Source organism: Lynx rufus, unplaced genomic scaffold, assembly GCF_022079265.1.
Source record: "Lynx rufus isolate CCGP_SWC_20201006 ecotype Redwood Valley unplaced genomic scaffold, mLynRuf1.p SCAF_5, whole genome shotgun sequence".
Lineage (NCBI taxonomy): Eukaryota > Metazoa > Chordata > Mammalia > Carnivora > Felidae > Lynx > Lynx rufus.
The window spans coordinates 120,305,802-120,322,863 of NW_025814867.1; the positions used below are offsets into that span (position 1 = coordinate 120,305,802).

The window sequence follows — 17,062 nt, forward strand, 5'->3', positions numbered from 1 at the left end:
TAGTCCAGATACTTGGACCATACTTTCAAAGACTCTGAACAGCTACATCATTGTAAGTCCATACTCCTCTAGTTCTTTTATTATGATATTATATCTACTTGAAAGCTTAACTTATCTTCCATATTCAATTCTAAACTTCTTGAGTTCTGTTCACCTATAGTGCTTTTGTATTCAGTAGATAAATGTTAAAGATTTATTTGGTGAAAGAATTTTTCTTTTGATCTGAGTTCTCCAAATAGTAAAAACAGTAATGCAACAGCATGTTTAAACACCATTAACATGGAAATAATCAGCCTCCCTAAATAAATATCATGATACCAATGAAAACATAAGAATGACTTCAATATTTTTATGCAAAAGCAAAAAACAAGGAAAAAAACCCTATTCTGTTCACATGAATTAATAGAATAACTGAGGCTACCAAATTAGCAGCTAGATTTTTCCATTGCTGAGCCTGTTAAGTGAAAAATGGTACCTTCTTTCCCAATGGAACCTGCACAATACAAATATTTCATAAATATAGTGTTTTATCCAGCAAGTGTTTGTATGCTAAATTTTGTTAGACCTTCACTGAGGGTGAATTTTAGACTGGCAGTTTCAAATTACCATCTGTAGTTCTAAAGCTAAAATTTGTAGAGGTGTAATTAGGAGAAGGGGAGAAAAGCCCTCCAGTGACCATAACACAAAATGTCAGCGCTGTTAACAACTAAATGTGACAACATTTAAATAATGTACTTCCATTGACACCCAAAGAATAAAATCTAACCATTAGGATGGCATCTAGATAGCAGATGATTTCACAGGAAAGTGTTCAGACCTCCATCAAGTTAAGAATCAATAGAACCTAGGCAACTGTGGTAGAGTCAAAGACACAGTCTCAGCTCATGAAAGGCCCTTCTGTGCTAGAGCTATATTAAATTATCACAGCTAATGTAAAATCAACCTCGGTGTAAAAGATAAAAGGGTAAAGTTCTCACAAATGATCACTTATCACTCCATTCCGAAATGCATACAGCATTCATTATAGATCGAAATGCCACTCAAATTTCATCATTTAGTAGGGTTTTGAAACAGCCAAACCATTAACAGAAGAGAGTAGCTTTTTATATTTATACAACCAGTGACTAATGAAACATTATACCCTGTGTGCAAAGGGTAAAAAAAAAAAACCTTTATTTTGTAATGAACCCAATTGGAGCCCTTTTTAAACACAGCGTAATATGGCTTCACTGTTTCATCGAGCCTCTCATTACGCATGTCAATAATCCTAGGTAAACTACTGTTGAACTTCACAGCATTTATCTAGCAGCATGAATAACATTAATCCATGGGGTGCTTTTGATGAATTGTAGTTCAAAAAGCAAAGCCAGAAATGACTTCTTACAAAGTGGTTAGAGAAGTATTTATTAGAAATATGTCAACTGCCAAATACCTAAAGGTAGCTTGGCTACTTAGGAAATCATGCTGTTGGCTAGCTTGCAAACACTGGGAAAACATATGCATTTGCTCCACTTGAATTACTTACAAAAAAAAAAAAAAAGAAAAAAAAAAAGAATGACATACTTTTCATCTAAGTATGTAATTTTGTCTGTCACTTCCCTTCTAATTCTTTATATTTTTTATGTCACATTGCTTTCGACACAATGTGACATGCTATACAACATGCCCCCAGGTTCCCAAAAACTGTTAGTGAGAAGCTCTTAGAAAGTTAGGAGTGAATTGGACTACACTCCCATGACTGCATGATCTAAACATACAGGTCAGCATGAACTGAAAGCTACTCCTGGGTCCTGCTTCAAGGATCTCACTTATCTTCTTGACACACCCAGTGGTTGTGACATTCTCTCTGGCAGTCAGCCTGACAGGGTGTGTCTGCAGGGGGTTACCACATTTAATTCCGGTTTATGACTCTAATTTGATTAGGCTGATCTTTCCCCAAAGTTGTAATCTGCACAATTCATAGGATGGTAGAAATCAACCTCTCAGCTCTATCTTTAAATAGTTCATATGTGGACAGTCTATTTACTGCAAGCCTTATTCTGCCTTCAATAACCAAAGTGCTATTAAGAAGTGAGAGACTGCCTACATCAAAGTACTTTGGAAATATTAAATTTGTATATTGATTCAATATATTATTTTTCCCCAGTTTTGGTCTGCATCATAACAAAATAAATCTCTGGGGAAAAAACACAAACTAGATTAATTTTTTTTTTCCTAAAATACAATCCCTTCATAAAGAATAAGACTTTACCCCCAAAATTCTTTTGTGGAAAGGTAGAGAAATAATTCATGTTTCGTATAATATTTTATAATTAGATTCATGGGAAAATATTAAATAAACAACCTCTCTCCATGATTTTTAAGATATACTGGATTTATTACAACATCATGCTTTATACAACACTCATTTGGAATACTTTAATATTGTGTAAGACACAAAACTAGTCTTCCAAAAGGTTTTCATGGGGAAATATACCTTATATCCTTCCATTATCTAATGCTTCTTTCTCTTAGAAATTCACAATATACCCTGGCATATTTAATAAACTCTGAGACATCTTGCAATAAAGAAACTTGACTAATTTTGTCTATAGCATTAGTTATCAACCTCATAAAAGTTCATCTCTATCCAGCAATATGTTAAAGCTATCTCATAGACAATAATTGTGGCTTTTGGAGGTTTGGAAAAACAGAGATTCTCTTAATCTTGGGTATTGATATTTGTTTTTGGCATTTTGTTATGTTTACTCAAATTGTGAGATTAGTTCAGTGAAGAAAAAATATATGTGGGTCTTTCAAATCATTGTTCATAAGAAATTAGTGTAATTACCAGTACTGCACACCTCTGTCTTTGCTACAGTTCAGTAACATGCTGTCTTTCTTTGTGAAACCAGTTATTGTGATAGCAAAGTATATATTTTTATGATAATACAACCAAAATTAACTTAAGGTAAATATAGCTTTCATGATTGTGATTTATAACTAAAAGCATTTATTTGTAAAATTTAAAGAAAACCACTATTATTTACTCATCACCACCAAAACGTATATATTTGTAATAAAGAAAACCTTTTACAAAATTAATTTTTATTTTTAGTGTATGCTGTAATTTTATTTTATTACTTTGACTTGGAACACGTTAATTGTGAATCTTTTATGAAAAGTCCTGAAAGAAAAAGAAAACCCGTTTAAATTTTTGTTTAATATTCTAAAGATTGTGATAAATGTAAAGTCTTTCAGGTCATTCATTTTTTTCTCATATAACGATGTCAAAAAAGTACTCACCGTGTACAATGAGAACATACTCTGCGCTGCTTTGGCCAATGGTGTTTGTGGCTTCACATCGATATGTACCATTATCCGTTTTGTTCAGGAAAAGAATGTTTAGCTCCCTACCACTCACAACCATTCGGTCAGGATCTGGCAATTCTCCACCATCCTTTGTCCACAAAACAGGTTCTGGCCTATTAGATTTAAATATGCATATAGAAAGGAAAAATGAGAAAGGTTTCATACTGCGTAAATTAACTAAATCAAGCAATTTTTAAATATTTAACAATGATTCTGTGCATATCCATATGCTAACTTCTGTAAGGTACCAAACAACCACCATGCTCTCACAGAGAATATCTGGAGATATGGTAGATATAATTTAATTTTATTCTGCTTAGCTAAGCAGACACATATGAAGGAATTAACTGGTAGAGTCATTTTAGCATCCTGTGGTCCTGATCCTGATGCTGATGGCTCATACCTACTAATTTCTGGAGGACTATCCTGCGGTTACTGGAGAAGCCGTTTCCAGAAGTACAATTATGCTTTTCCACCTGGGGCTACCACTGTGACACAAATTGCCTAAGACCACCTGAAGCTTCTCCTACTTCCGTTCCCTGCCTTTCTCATCCCCCTAAAGGCTTTTTCTGGAAGTTCTCTCTTTTATTCTCCTAGTTTTATTGAGATACAATTGATATCTAACACTGTATTAAAGTGTACAACAGAAGGATTTGATGTATGTATATAATGCAAAATAATTACAATAGCCGTACTTAACATCCATCACCTCACATAGTTATATTTTTTCCTGTGATGAGAACTTTAAATAGCTACTCTCGAGCAACATTCAAATAGAAAATACAATATTGTTAATTATAGCCAACATACTGTACATTATACTCCCAGAACTTATTTATCTTATAACTGGAAGTTTGTACCTTTGACCACCTTTACCCACTACCCTATCCTCCCGTCTCTGGCCACTTTTATTTGACATTGAATTGGAAGTCCTAGCCAGAACAATTAAGTGGGGAAAAAAAATAAAGGCATAGAAATAGGAAAGGAAAAAGTAAAATTGCCTTTATTTGCTGATGACATGATATTGAAAAAACCTCAGAGACTTCACTGATAACTGTTAAAACTAATAAATGAATTTAGTAAAGTTACAGTATACACAATCAATATACAAAATCAATTATATTTCTATATATTAACAATGAACTATCAAAAAGAAGTTAAGAAAACTGTCCTATTTATAATTGCATCAAAAAGAATAAAATATTTAGCAAAAATTTAAGGAAATAAAAAATCTGTACACTAAAAGCTATAAGACATCGATAAAAGGAATTAGAACACATACATATGGAAAGATAACCCATGTTCATTGATTAGAACAATTAATTTTAATTTTCCACACTACTAAAGTGATCTTCAGATTCAAAGCAGTCCCTATCAAAATTCCAATGGCATTTTTAACAGAAATAAAACAATCCTAAAATGTCTATGGAACCACAGAAAGCCCTGAATAGGCAAGCAATCTTAAAGAAGAAAAATGTTGGAGGCATCACACTTTCTGATTTCAAACTATATTAAAAAGCTATAGTAATTAAAACAGTATGATATTGGCATAAATGCAGACATATAGGTCAATGGAACAAATTAGGGTGTCCAGAAATAAACTCACACATATATGGCCAATGACTTTTTGAAAAAGGCAGCAAGAATATGCAATGAAGAAATGACAGTCTCTTCAATAAAGGGTGCTGGGAAAACTGGACAGCCACATGCAAAGGAATGAAACTGGATCCTGAGTGTCTACCTTACACAATAATCAACTCAAAATGGATCAAAGTTTGAACTTACGTTCTGAAACTAAAACTTCTAGGGAAAAAAATAGGGAAAATTTTCTTGATATTGGTATTGACAATTATCTTTTGGATGACAACAAGAGCAAAGGCAACAAAAACAAAAATAAACAAATGGGACTATGTCACACTAAAAACTTCTGCATGTGTACCCCTGATGTTTATTGCTGCTTTATCTGCCATAGCCAAATTATGGAAACAGCACAAATGTCCACCAACAGATGAATGGATAAAGGAGATGTGATATATATACACAATGGAATATTACTCAGCCATCGAAAAGGATGAAATCTTGCCATTTGCAAAATGGATGGAGCTAGAGATATTATGTTAAGTAAAGTAAGTCAGAGAAAGACAAATACCATATGACTTAATTCATATGTGGAATTTAAGAAAGAAAAATGAACAAAGGGGAAAAAAGAGGGAGGCAAATCAAGAGACAGACTTTTAACTATAGAGCACAAATTGATGGTTACTGGGGGGATGGGTAAATTAGGTGATGGGGATTAAGGAGCACCAGGTGTTGCATGGAAGTGTTGAATCACTATATTGTACACTTGAAACTAATATAACACTGTATGTTTGCTAACTGTAATTTAAATAAAAACTTAAAAAAATATATAAAGAAAAAGCTTCTGCACAAAATGGAAACCATTAATGAAATGGAAAGGCAATCTAAGGAATGGGAGAAAATATTTGCAAATCTTATATCTGCTAAAGGAGTAAGTATCCAAAATACATAAGGAATTTATACAACTCAGTAGCAAAAAAATGGCCTAATTAAAAAAATTGGCAGTGCAATTGAATAAACATTCTTTCAAAGAAGACGTACAAATGGCCAATAATTACGTAAAACTATGTTCCACATCATTAATCATTGGATAAACGCAAATCAAAACCATAATGCAATATCACCTCATACTTGTTATAATACCTATTATCAAAAAGTCTAGAAATAAGAAAGGTTAGAGAAGATGTAGAGAAAAAAGAACCCTTGCACACTGTTGGTGGGAATATAAATTGGTGCAGCCAGTACGGAAAACAGCATTGAAGTTCCTCAAAATATTAAAAATAGAACTACCAGTTGATCCAGAAATTCCACTTTTGAGTAAATATCCAATGGAAACGAAATCACTATCTCAAAAAGATATCTGCACACTATGTTCATTGCACCATTGTTTACAATAGCCAAGACATGGAAATAACCTATGTGTCCATCAATGGGTGAATGGATAAAGAAAATATATTCCAAATATAACGGAATATTATTCAGCCATTAAAAAAAAGGAAATCCTACTTTCTTGAGACAACATGAATGGACCTTGATGGCATTAGGCTAAGTGAAATAGTGAGACAAAGTATGATCATACTTATATGTAGAATCTAACAAAAGATTTTAGGAACTTATAGAAACTGATAGTTCTCTTTTAATTAAATTATTGCAAAGAATTACCATCTCAAAACCTGCTTTTAGGGAAGAAAGAATAAATGAAACATTGACTTCTATCTTCAAATATTTTACATACTTATGTAATTATTAATTATAGGAACAGTTAATAATACCTACCACCATGTATTGATAATGGTAGCTATCCTAGATATGTTATTAATATGTTCTATACTTCTCCCAACAACACTTGGATACAATTTTTTTAATTTAATGCATGCAAGAATATGCATCAGAGATGTATCCAAACCCTGGTGTGACTCTGTAGTCAATGCTTTGTCCGCTACCTCTTGCTTTCTAACATGATGAATATTTTCCTGGTACTTATATGACAAATATTCTATTTGAACATGATTTTATCACATTATCAGAAATTATTTTGAAACCTTTAATTATTTATTTATTTATTTTGGTGAAAACATTTACTCTGTTTCGTTATTATGAATACAATTAAGACATCTATCTTGATAAGTGATGCCTACAACTATAACACCTTTACCAAGACAAAGGTTATGTATTTTTCTGACAAAATGCTGTAGAAGTGATAAAAGTTACAAACCAAGTAATAAAAGATACAGGAAATAGTATCAAAACAAGTAGATCAACAATGTGATGAAAGAATCATTTAGTTTAAGCAGTAAAAGCACTTGGGGAGACAACAAAGAGAAAACAAGATGATCAGGGCTGTGCCTGTGAAACTTCTGAAGAGGCATTTTAGGGAAAACAAATAAATCAAAAACTAGTTATCCAAAAATATTGAAAAAACACAATGATTTATATCATCCAATTATATAGACAACTCACTCTCATAGTATGTTTAATAAAACCCAAACCACTAATATTTCTCAACTTGCTCCATGTATCCCACATCCGCTAGTTGATCTTTGAATTTACTAATTCTTATTTTAAAATTGATAGCCTGGGGGCACCTGAATGGCTCAGTCAGTTAAGGGACCTACTCTTGATTTCAACTCAGGTCATGATCTCAGAGTTCATGGGATCGAGCCCCAAGTTGGGCTCTGCATTGACAACCTGGAGCACGCTTGGGATTCTCTCTCTCCCTTTCTCTGCCCTCCCTTGCTCACAAAGGAGCTGTCTCTTTCAAAGTAAATAAACTTAAAGAAAAAAAAACTGATACCCTGGGTAATATTGTACCTTTTAAGGAGGCAAAACTGGCACAATAAAACTATGACTTACTGCATATAATAGAAATATTAGAAGGTATGTCTTTTCTACAAAGCTACATAAGGCCAACATTAAAATAAGTTATATTAAGGATAATTAGAATTTGAAAAGATTCATCCTTAAAATGCTACTCAATGGAAGTATTTTATTAAGAGGCAATACTTCTTTGATGTGTAAGTTAGAATTTTTAAACATACACAGACATAATTATATGTATATATCTATACATTTCCATACAATCAAAATTATACCCCTCAAATCCAACCTATCATAATTTTTCTCTGCTTCTGCTTACAAGATTTCATTTACATCTTAAAAGCATATGGCCCTGTAAGCATATAATTAAATTTAGATATTTATTTTTACATTGTGTACATAGAAATGAAGTCAAAGCTCTAGATCAACACTTAAGTTGTCAGTCTATATTAAAAAATATTTTCTAAAAATATAATTTTCTTTTTTAGAAAATAATGAAAAAGCACCTGTATAAATGGTTAAAAGAAGATTTTAGCAGCGTAAGTCACTGCTGACACTGAACATTGCAGGATTCTTGATCCTACTCTGTATAGTAAATCTTCAAGGTGGCAAAAAAAAAAAAAGCACCATAAGACGCAATTTTAATGAAATGGAGGTTAGAGTTTATACATCGATTAAACATACTCTACACATATTCCAATTAGTACTTAAAATGTTCAAGCTTCTTAATATCACCATAAAAATATTAAGTGGTTTAGCAAGTCTTGATACAATTTGTGTTTCATCTTTATAAAGAGGGCCCCTAGGCTTTCTCTAATTGGAACCCAGAAATGATTGAGTTTCTTGCTGCAAATGAATAACAATCTTCCCTGCTGTTCAGGCAACCAAAGGAGATCATTTAAAAAGTGGTTCCAGTCTATAGTTTCTATGTGATAAGGCTGAAAAAGAGTAGGAGCTAGACACCAGGAGTAACAGGACAGTGACACTGCATCAAGCATGAGATAACACTATATAACTCCATAGTGAGAACATTAATATAGTCAGTTCAGTTTCCCCTTAAAAAGCCCTGATATTAGAATTTGGAAATCTTCTGTAGAAGATAACATTTGATTTATGATCCTGTCTACCATATCTATAGGGCTAAAGAGATGTGGTTTTTTTTTTTCCTTTCCTTATGCACCTAATGACATTTTGCAGCAGTTTCTTCATACAACGACATAAAAAAACAACAATAACAACAACCACCACCACAACAACAAAAGTGAAAGAAGAAACTAAACACGCTTGTGCATTCATTCTCTTACTTTCTAAAGTCTTGGTAGAGTTGTTTTACCTTAACAGATTAAAAAAAATTAACTTAGGGGCGCCTGGGTGGCGCAGTCGGTTAAGCGTCCGACTTCAGCCAGGTCACGATCTCGCGGTCCGTGAGTTCGAGCCCCGCGTCGGGCTCTGGGCTGATGGCTCGGAGCCTGGAGCCTGTTTCCGATTCTGTGTCTCCCTCTCTCTCTGCCCCTCCCCCGTTCATGCTCTGTCTCTCTCTGTCCCAAAAATAAATAAAAACGTTGAAAAAATATTTAAAAATTAATTTAGTGTTTTGTTTTCTAGATATCTAATAATAGATTCTCTGACATCTTGAATAACTCCTTATTTATAAATCAGTGTTAGAAGACTAAGCTAGCAGTCTATTTAAGATCTTGAACTGGATACAAGTTCCACTGATTACTCATTTCCACTGAAATTTTTAATTTGTTTTTTGGAGCATTTATTCTATACAGTTATACCATAGGCATAGTCCTTCTGATTCTTCCAACTGCATATGGGATCATTACTCCCTAGGTATTGATGGCAATGGAATCTTGCTTTGCCTTCTTAGCTCTCATCCTCTTTTAGGCTCAGGCTTGCGAAGAATAAGAATAAGCAATTCAGTTACTGAAAAGCAAGTGTCATAATGCAGATCTCTAAAAAATAATTCTCCAGGTATCCTGATAGAAGTAGACAACAGTAAAAGGTCTTCCAAACTGGGAAATGGATATACCCTCCAGTATCTTTCTTTCCCCAAATGGTTCTATCCCCTTTGAGCTCTGCAGAGTGTTTTCCTTCATAAGCACAGTACGTGTTGGGATCTAACACTAAAATAAGTCTTATGAAAATGAAACTTACTTTTCCTAAGTGAAAGAAAAAAAATAAGTCACTGTAATAGTATCCAAGTAAACATCTTGTTCTGGCTCAAAGTTCAAAAGGAAAGAAAGAAACTTACAAATACATGTATCTTACATTTCTTTCATATAAGACAAATCAAGGAATCATAGTTAATAACTTGGTGCCTCATATACTTATGTACTTACAGTTGTATGGCACATGAAGATGACTATTGCCTTTATTTCAGTTTAAAATTCCCTGGTGGTAGACGATGTGATTGAAGATTTAATACTAGGAAGATTTTTTTTAAGGCCACTACTCCTCTATTTCCTGTGATTTTTAAAATTTTTTTTTAACGTTTATTTATTTTTGAGACAGAGAGAGACAGAGCATGAATGGGGGAGGGTCAGAGAGAGACGGAGACACAGAATCTGAAACAGGCTCCAGGCTCTGAGCCGTCAGCACAGAGCCCGACGCGGGGCTCGAACTCACCGACCGCGAGATCATGACCTGAGCCGAAATCGGATGCTTAACCAACTGAACCACCCAGGCGCCCCTCCTGTGATATTTTTACTCTAAAGTGAAAGAAGATGCTAGAAGTTACATAAATGTCTTGATCCCTTTTCCTGCTTTAAGCACAAACGTTTAAATCAAGAAATTATACTGAAGTGTCTACATATAAAATTATGTTTTTGCTATCAGATTTTTAGAAAAATGGAGGGAGAGAAAGAAAAATGGAGGGAGAGAATTTAAATTCAACTTTACAAGTGACTTTAAAATTTGGGTCAAGTTGAAAAACCTAAATTTATGGGCTTCTGGGAAGAAGGATTCTCAGGGAATCTAGCCTGGGCACACCTTCATTGAGTTCATGGAGGTTGCATCCACAAACCACAGCCCAAACATTGCCAACCAAGTGAAGTAGAAGAAAAAAAAGAGAAGAGGAAAAAAATTAGTAGCTGGCATTGTTTACTCCTTTTCCTAAAATTTAATATATAAATACAAAGCAAGTTCAAGGAGTAGCTTTTCTTAGAGCTGTGAGGCCAATTCAAAATATAATTTTGTAATGGGTCTCTATTGGAAGCAAAAGATGTAGCTGCCACACAGGAAAAAAATGAAAGGGATTACTTTTTGAGCGATTTATTACATTAACTGCTTCAAGTTTAAAGATATACAAAAGATTATTTTGTTATTGAGGGTCAAATGAGAGATTTCTGCAAATGATTTGTAAAGAACACTCTACATATATATAAAGTCATATTCTTAATTATTGTAAAATGTTGATCTAGGACCTTGGAGAATTCATCAAGCTACAATTTTTCATCAGATTTGATTGTTGGCAAACTTATTTGTGGTGAAATTTGCTTTCTTTTCATTCCTAATATGGATTTCATACTTTTTATGGAAGCAATTCTTAAAATATCAAGGAGTTTTTATATTATCCAAGTTAACTTTGAATATTCTACTTATTGCGGCTGAGGTTCATTTCAAAACGTAATCAATGAAATATTTATGTGTCTGTCTTTATAGACACAGTTTTGTTCAAAGGAAAACAAAACTTCAGAAACATTTAAAGTAGTCTTCAATGAGTCTTGATGAGTTTAATTACCAGAAAATGTTCTACTCTTATAATCTTAAAACAGATAAGAGATGAATGAAGATTTTTGTTGTTAAGTATGCCTATATATTCTTGACTAGGTACTTCATAAGTTTATACAATTAATATCTAACAACTATCAACAAACAAATATGTTTAAGTTTTTGAACCAGAAATTATGAGGGATATGAGAAAAATAAACATCTCTCTGTGATATTACATTTTAGTAGTTTATATCAGATATATGTCATCAATCATCATCAACCATAAAACTTACAGGGCATGGTAAGTGACATAAATGAGTTATAAAACAAAAAGATTCATCATACCTATATTAGGGACATTACAACAGGCTTTACAAAAGATAAACCTCTTGATTAGTGTCTTTTAAAAAAAAAAACTTTTTTCACATTTATTTATTTTTGAGAGACAGAAAGAGACAGAGCGCCAGCAGGGAAGGGGCACAGAGAGAAGGAGACACAGAATCTAAAGCAGGATCCAGGCTCTGGGCAAGCTGTCAGCACAGAGCCCGATGTGGGGCTCGAACCCACAAACCGTGAGATCATGATCTGAGCTGAAGTTAGACACTTAACCAACTGAGCCACCCAGGTGCCCCTTGATTAGTGTCTTTAATTGTGGTAGGATTTTGGATAATAGAAATGGATGATGCCAGTTCAAGAGAAGTCAGAACCCAAGATAAGATGCTTGCCCTCCAGAGGCCATATTGTTAAAAATATGGATTTAAATATGACAAGTGCTAAGAGAAGAGAATAGGGTTAATAATAAGGAATATTGTCATTTGCTAAGATAGCAGATTATAAAGGTGCAAAATTAAAGTAACTTAATAGGATAACGGAATTGGGAATAATAAAATCAAAAGCCAAGATTAAATTGATATGAAAAAACAGGACCAAATATGCTTATAAGGAATTTAGTCCAAGACAAAGTTTATAAGACAAAAGCTGAAAATGAAAAAAAAAAGTGTTATTTTAGTGTTAGACCAAAAGACTGTTGCTGTCATTAATATGGGAAAGAGAATGAAATGTGGTAGGGAACATTCTGGTCATAAAAAGAACAATGTAGGAAAGCAAAGAAATAGAAAGATTTGGGGTATAGACGTGTTGAAGGAGAGAACCAAAAAAAAAACAACTGTATATTTTTTAGCTCATAACTCAAGCCTGGCTTTGGATGCAAGGCTAAAATATCTGTGCTTTATGAAAAATAAAAGTACTATGCTAAGGCTTTTAAGAAGTGAGTATTCCTGATCAGAGTTTCCTTTAAGTATAGCAATGTGAAATATCTGAAAAACGAAGTTCAATAAAGAGACCATATACTGAGTCCTTAAGAGTGAAAACCATGTCCTACATAAAGTTGGAGTGGTAAAGGAAAGCAGAAGATAATAGAATAGCTCTTGGGAAAGTAAACACAACTTTCTGGAATGAGAAAATGTACGGCGTTAATGAAGAGAGAGGAGCTACTCTCTTCATGGTGCCCAGTCTATGTAACAGGAGAAATCTCAGTCCTAAATAAGAAAAAAATAACAATGTAAAACCAACATGCCGCCAAACAACCAGCCAAATAAACAAATAGACAAACAAAAAATAAATCATGATAAAAACAAATTGAGATATAGCAGACAGGGAAAGTTGATGATTTTACTTTGGGATATGCTGAATTCAAGTGCTAGAAGAACATCAAGAAATACATTTTTATTCAGCAATAAGGAAATGAGAAATTAGAAATCAGGGCTGAGGGCAGAACTGGATTTATTTTAGAGAGATATTGGAGCCAAGCTCAAGCAGGAAAACCAAAGGATAGATTACTGAATATTGTGGAATATTTTCACTTACAGGATGAAGAAAGAAAGAGAATGAAGTCCAAGAGGTCTGAGAGAAGTCAAAAGAGAATAATGTTATATAAACAAGAAAGAATCTCCTCAAAAATTCACTGACTTAAACGTTTACGTTTATAACCCATCAATACCTTGATCCCTCAGTTTCCTCATCCCCTCATATTTGATCATTATTTTATTAGCCTAACCTCAGTCATGGTCACACACTAAACTTAGTCATCTTTGTTACTTCACTACTATGAGGCTGAAAAATCTCAAGTATTTAAATCATAACCTCCCATCTTCTCAGCTCACTGAGTATCACATCAAATCTTCCAATCCTAGCTAATGAATCCACTATTTACCTTTAATCCTCAATTCCTCTCTACCACCTACTTCTCTCTTTAACCAGTCTTCAATGCTATCAAGATTTCTGTTTTCTTTTTTCCCATCCATTTTGCTTATTTGGTGAATTCCCAGGCATGATGAAACAAATGTTTCTGTTTCTCTTTGTCTTTATCAGAACATCAAAACAAGGTGAAGAAAAAATGAGGAGAGGGTAAATGGTTTATTTTTTTAAATACCATTCTTGAAGTCATCATGCAAGAATAAGCATGAAAAGCAATGAGAAAAACAATTTTATATTATTAAAAAAACCAAATTTAAAGTCAAAGTAAATATTATCTCTGTATCTTTGAGTATTTGATGCATTTACAAAGTTTGTTTGCTTTTCTGATCTGTGAAAATATGGCTCATGTATCATTATGAATATTATTTAGAATATGTGATTAGATATATACATTTTTTGCCTTCTAAAACTTTTTAATATAATATTTAAAATATGTATTTTTACAAAATTTATATTTTGATACAGCTAATATCATAAATTAAGTTGGCTCTGCCCTCATATTTCAAATAGTTAGGGCTGAAATAGTACAGTAAGTGAAGAAAAAAAGGAGAGGCTTGAAGAAATTAAAACGATGAAATTTTTAAAATTTTTTTTTTCAACGTTTATTTATTTTTGGGACAGAGAGAGACAGAGCATGAACGGGCGAAGGGCAGAGAGAGAGGGAGACACAGAATCGGAAACAGGCTCCAGGCTCTGAGCCATCAGTCCAGAGCCCGACGCGGGGCTCGAACTCACGGACCGCGAGATCGTGACCTGGCTGAAGTCGGACGCTTAACCGACTGCGCCACCCAGGCGCCCCAAAAAGATGAAATTTTAAACAATTTCTTTTTTAAATATATAATTTTCCATTGTATTTCTAGGCTATTGCAGTTATTTGTACTGACTTATTTAATAAGTATGCCTCTGTGTGTTTTGTATGAGAGGGAAAAATTGTTAAATAGTTTCTTAGACTTTTTTTTCCTCACTGGCCTCCATGCTCTTTTGTGTTTAGTGGTTTGTGGACATGCTCTTCAATCAGATGCTTTATCATCATAATTTTTATAGGTTAGTCTTTGGTCAGCATAGATATGATATTTCCCTAACCTGCACAATTCTTTTTAAGAAAAGCAATGAATTGTATTGTTGTTTGTTTTTTTTTTTTCTTTCTATTTGCAGTTTGAGCATCTCAGTGATTCCTGTTTAAAAAGTTCAACAATGAAACCCCTAACTCAAATATCACCAAAAGTACTTCTGTCTGACGGGGTTAAAGGTGTTTAATGCAGTAATAAATGAAGTCAGTTTGAAGTGGAAAATTCAAGCCTACTTCTTCCATTAAATTGCAGGTTGACACTCTGATTCTGAATCTATCTACTCACTCATGTAAATTCCTGAAATAAACTATTACACGACTACAGTGTCAAGCTGAAGTCTCATTACATGAAAGATTAGATTTAGATAGGACAATAACATCAGTTAAATTCATCATTTATGTTGGAAACCTCAGTAGCAAATAAGAAAAGGACTTATATCCTGATTAATCTGAGCATATGCTACTTGATTCTGTTTTTTATTTTTTTAAAGGCTCTTCTTGCCTCCAAATTTAAAAGCTTGTAGTTGAAACAGAAAATAACCTATATGCAAGAGGGAAGTGCTCTTTAGAAGACTTGAAAATAATGGCCCTTTTGAGAGTGTCTATGAAATCCTGGACCACTTTTTACTGAAAAGATAGTGTTCATTGATGATTATTTTAACGCTTTTGAGAAACAATGCAGTCACACTGCAAACTGTATAATTCCAGCCAATTTAAGGCACAACAAATAAAAGATTATCTCTAGAAAAGATAAGATTGCTATGATCCTGAAGGAGTGACAGATTTTAGCACTGAAGGAAAAATATTCAAGATTGTGACAAATGCTCAAGATAATCTCTCAAGGGCTTTGCGCTAAAGCAAAACAATTACCCATGCCTTATCTATACTTAACATTTCTTTTCTTTGGTAAATACAAAATATTAATTCCTGGTTAAAAGATCAAGAAATCTTGAGCAAACATCCATTCCCTGATCTAAGCAATAATAAATTCCTCTGTGTATGTACAATAAACTTAAAATCGCCATGATATATATAAAAACAATCACGCTTAAGAAAATATTTTTCAACTTATTTGAAACTTAGCCACTTCTGAAATCTTCCTTTGGCTAAGCTAGATTTTGGAACATTTTCACCTTTTTTTTTTTAAATCAAGAATTTAAGGATCTAAGTTTTTCAGAATCTAACACTTTATCAACATACATTAAAAGGACAATTTGTTGCCATATACAATGTATCTATAAGCATCTTAATCGGATGCCTAAAGCCCATTCAGTTCCAGAGTACATTACATTACGATGATGGGATCCTATTTTCCATATAAGAGTTTCTTTACAATCCATTACTTGTACTACTGTAAAAATAATGCTAATTAACCTTATAAGATGTAATACTTATGTTAAACAGTGTGTTACTATTATAGAACTGCTTCTGCTCCGTGACTTGTTTCTTTTCTAATATTAAATCCAATGGTCTTAGAAAGATAAAAGTAAAATGCACATCATTTATCTGGTAGCTGGGGAATTAAATGTTCCATATAAAGCAATGCTGAAGAAAACTGAAATTCAGACTTAAATTTTTGAAAGTATATTTTAATCATTTGAATGAAATCCTTCTCAAAAGATCAAACTTATCTGCATTATTTAACATCACATTCTAGTGGCTTTTTTTTTTTTTTGAGCTATGATCTCTTCAATCTGAACATACATTTTTGTATACTGATTGTTTTAGAGGAACTGAAGTGATTTAGACTTCAGCTTCATGTCAGTTGGTGTTAATACAATTATTTTCAAGCCTTCTGAGGTGTGATCCACTGAAAAATATATTTTATAACCTTACATAATGCACAAACACATACAGGAAATAAAAGCTTGCTCTTTTTAATGCAATGTGACATTTTCTTTATTTTTCTTTTTCTTCTTTATTTCTCTCTATTTACCTTTGCAATTTTATTATTTTCTATTTTATGTTTGGCTTTCAAAAACAATTTGTTAACTGATCTTATGACTCATTCTTATGACACAACCAGAAATTTGAAAAACACTGACCCACAGTGAGAGTTCCTACGGCCTGTCTCCTTGTCCTAGAGCTGCACAGCTATTATATTTTTAATCTTGCTTTTATATAGTCACCTCACAATGTTCATCCCTATACTTTGATCTTGAGTGCTAGTGATGAAGTTGAAGATGGTGATAGCACACCATTTCAGAGACATCTGCTTGTCACAAGTCACAGTGGTTGCTGTTCTCTTCTCCTACTTTTATTTTGGTTCTCTTT

At 33.2% G+C, this 17,062-nt stretch overlaps 1 protein-coding gene across 1 annotated transcript in view; it reads right to left on the minus strand.

Annotated features, from left to right (window-relative positions):
- Positions 1-17,062, minus strand: part of CADM2 (cell adhesion molecule 2) — a 264,894-nt gene that overhangs the window by 96,016 nt on the left and 151,816 nt on the right. Inside the window, exon 7 of the mRNA XM_047099715.1 lies at positions 3,286-3,464. Within this exon, the coding sequence (XP_046955671.1) occupies positions 3,286-3,464 (179 nt within the window). The remainder of the gene's footprint in view (positions 1-3,285; positions 3,465-17,062) is intronic.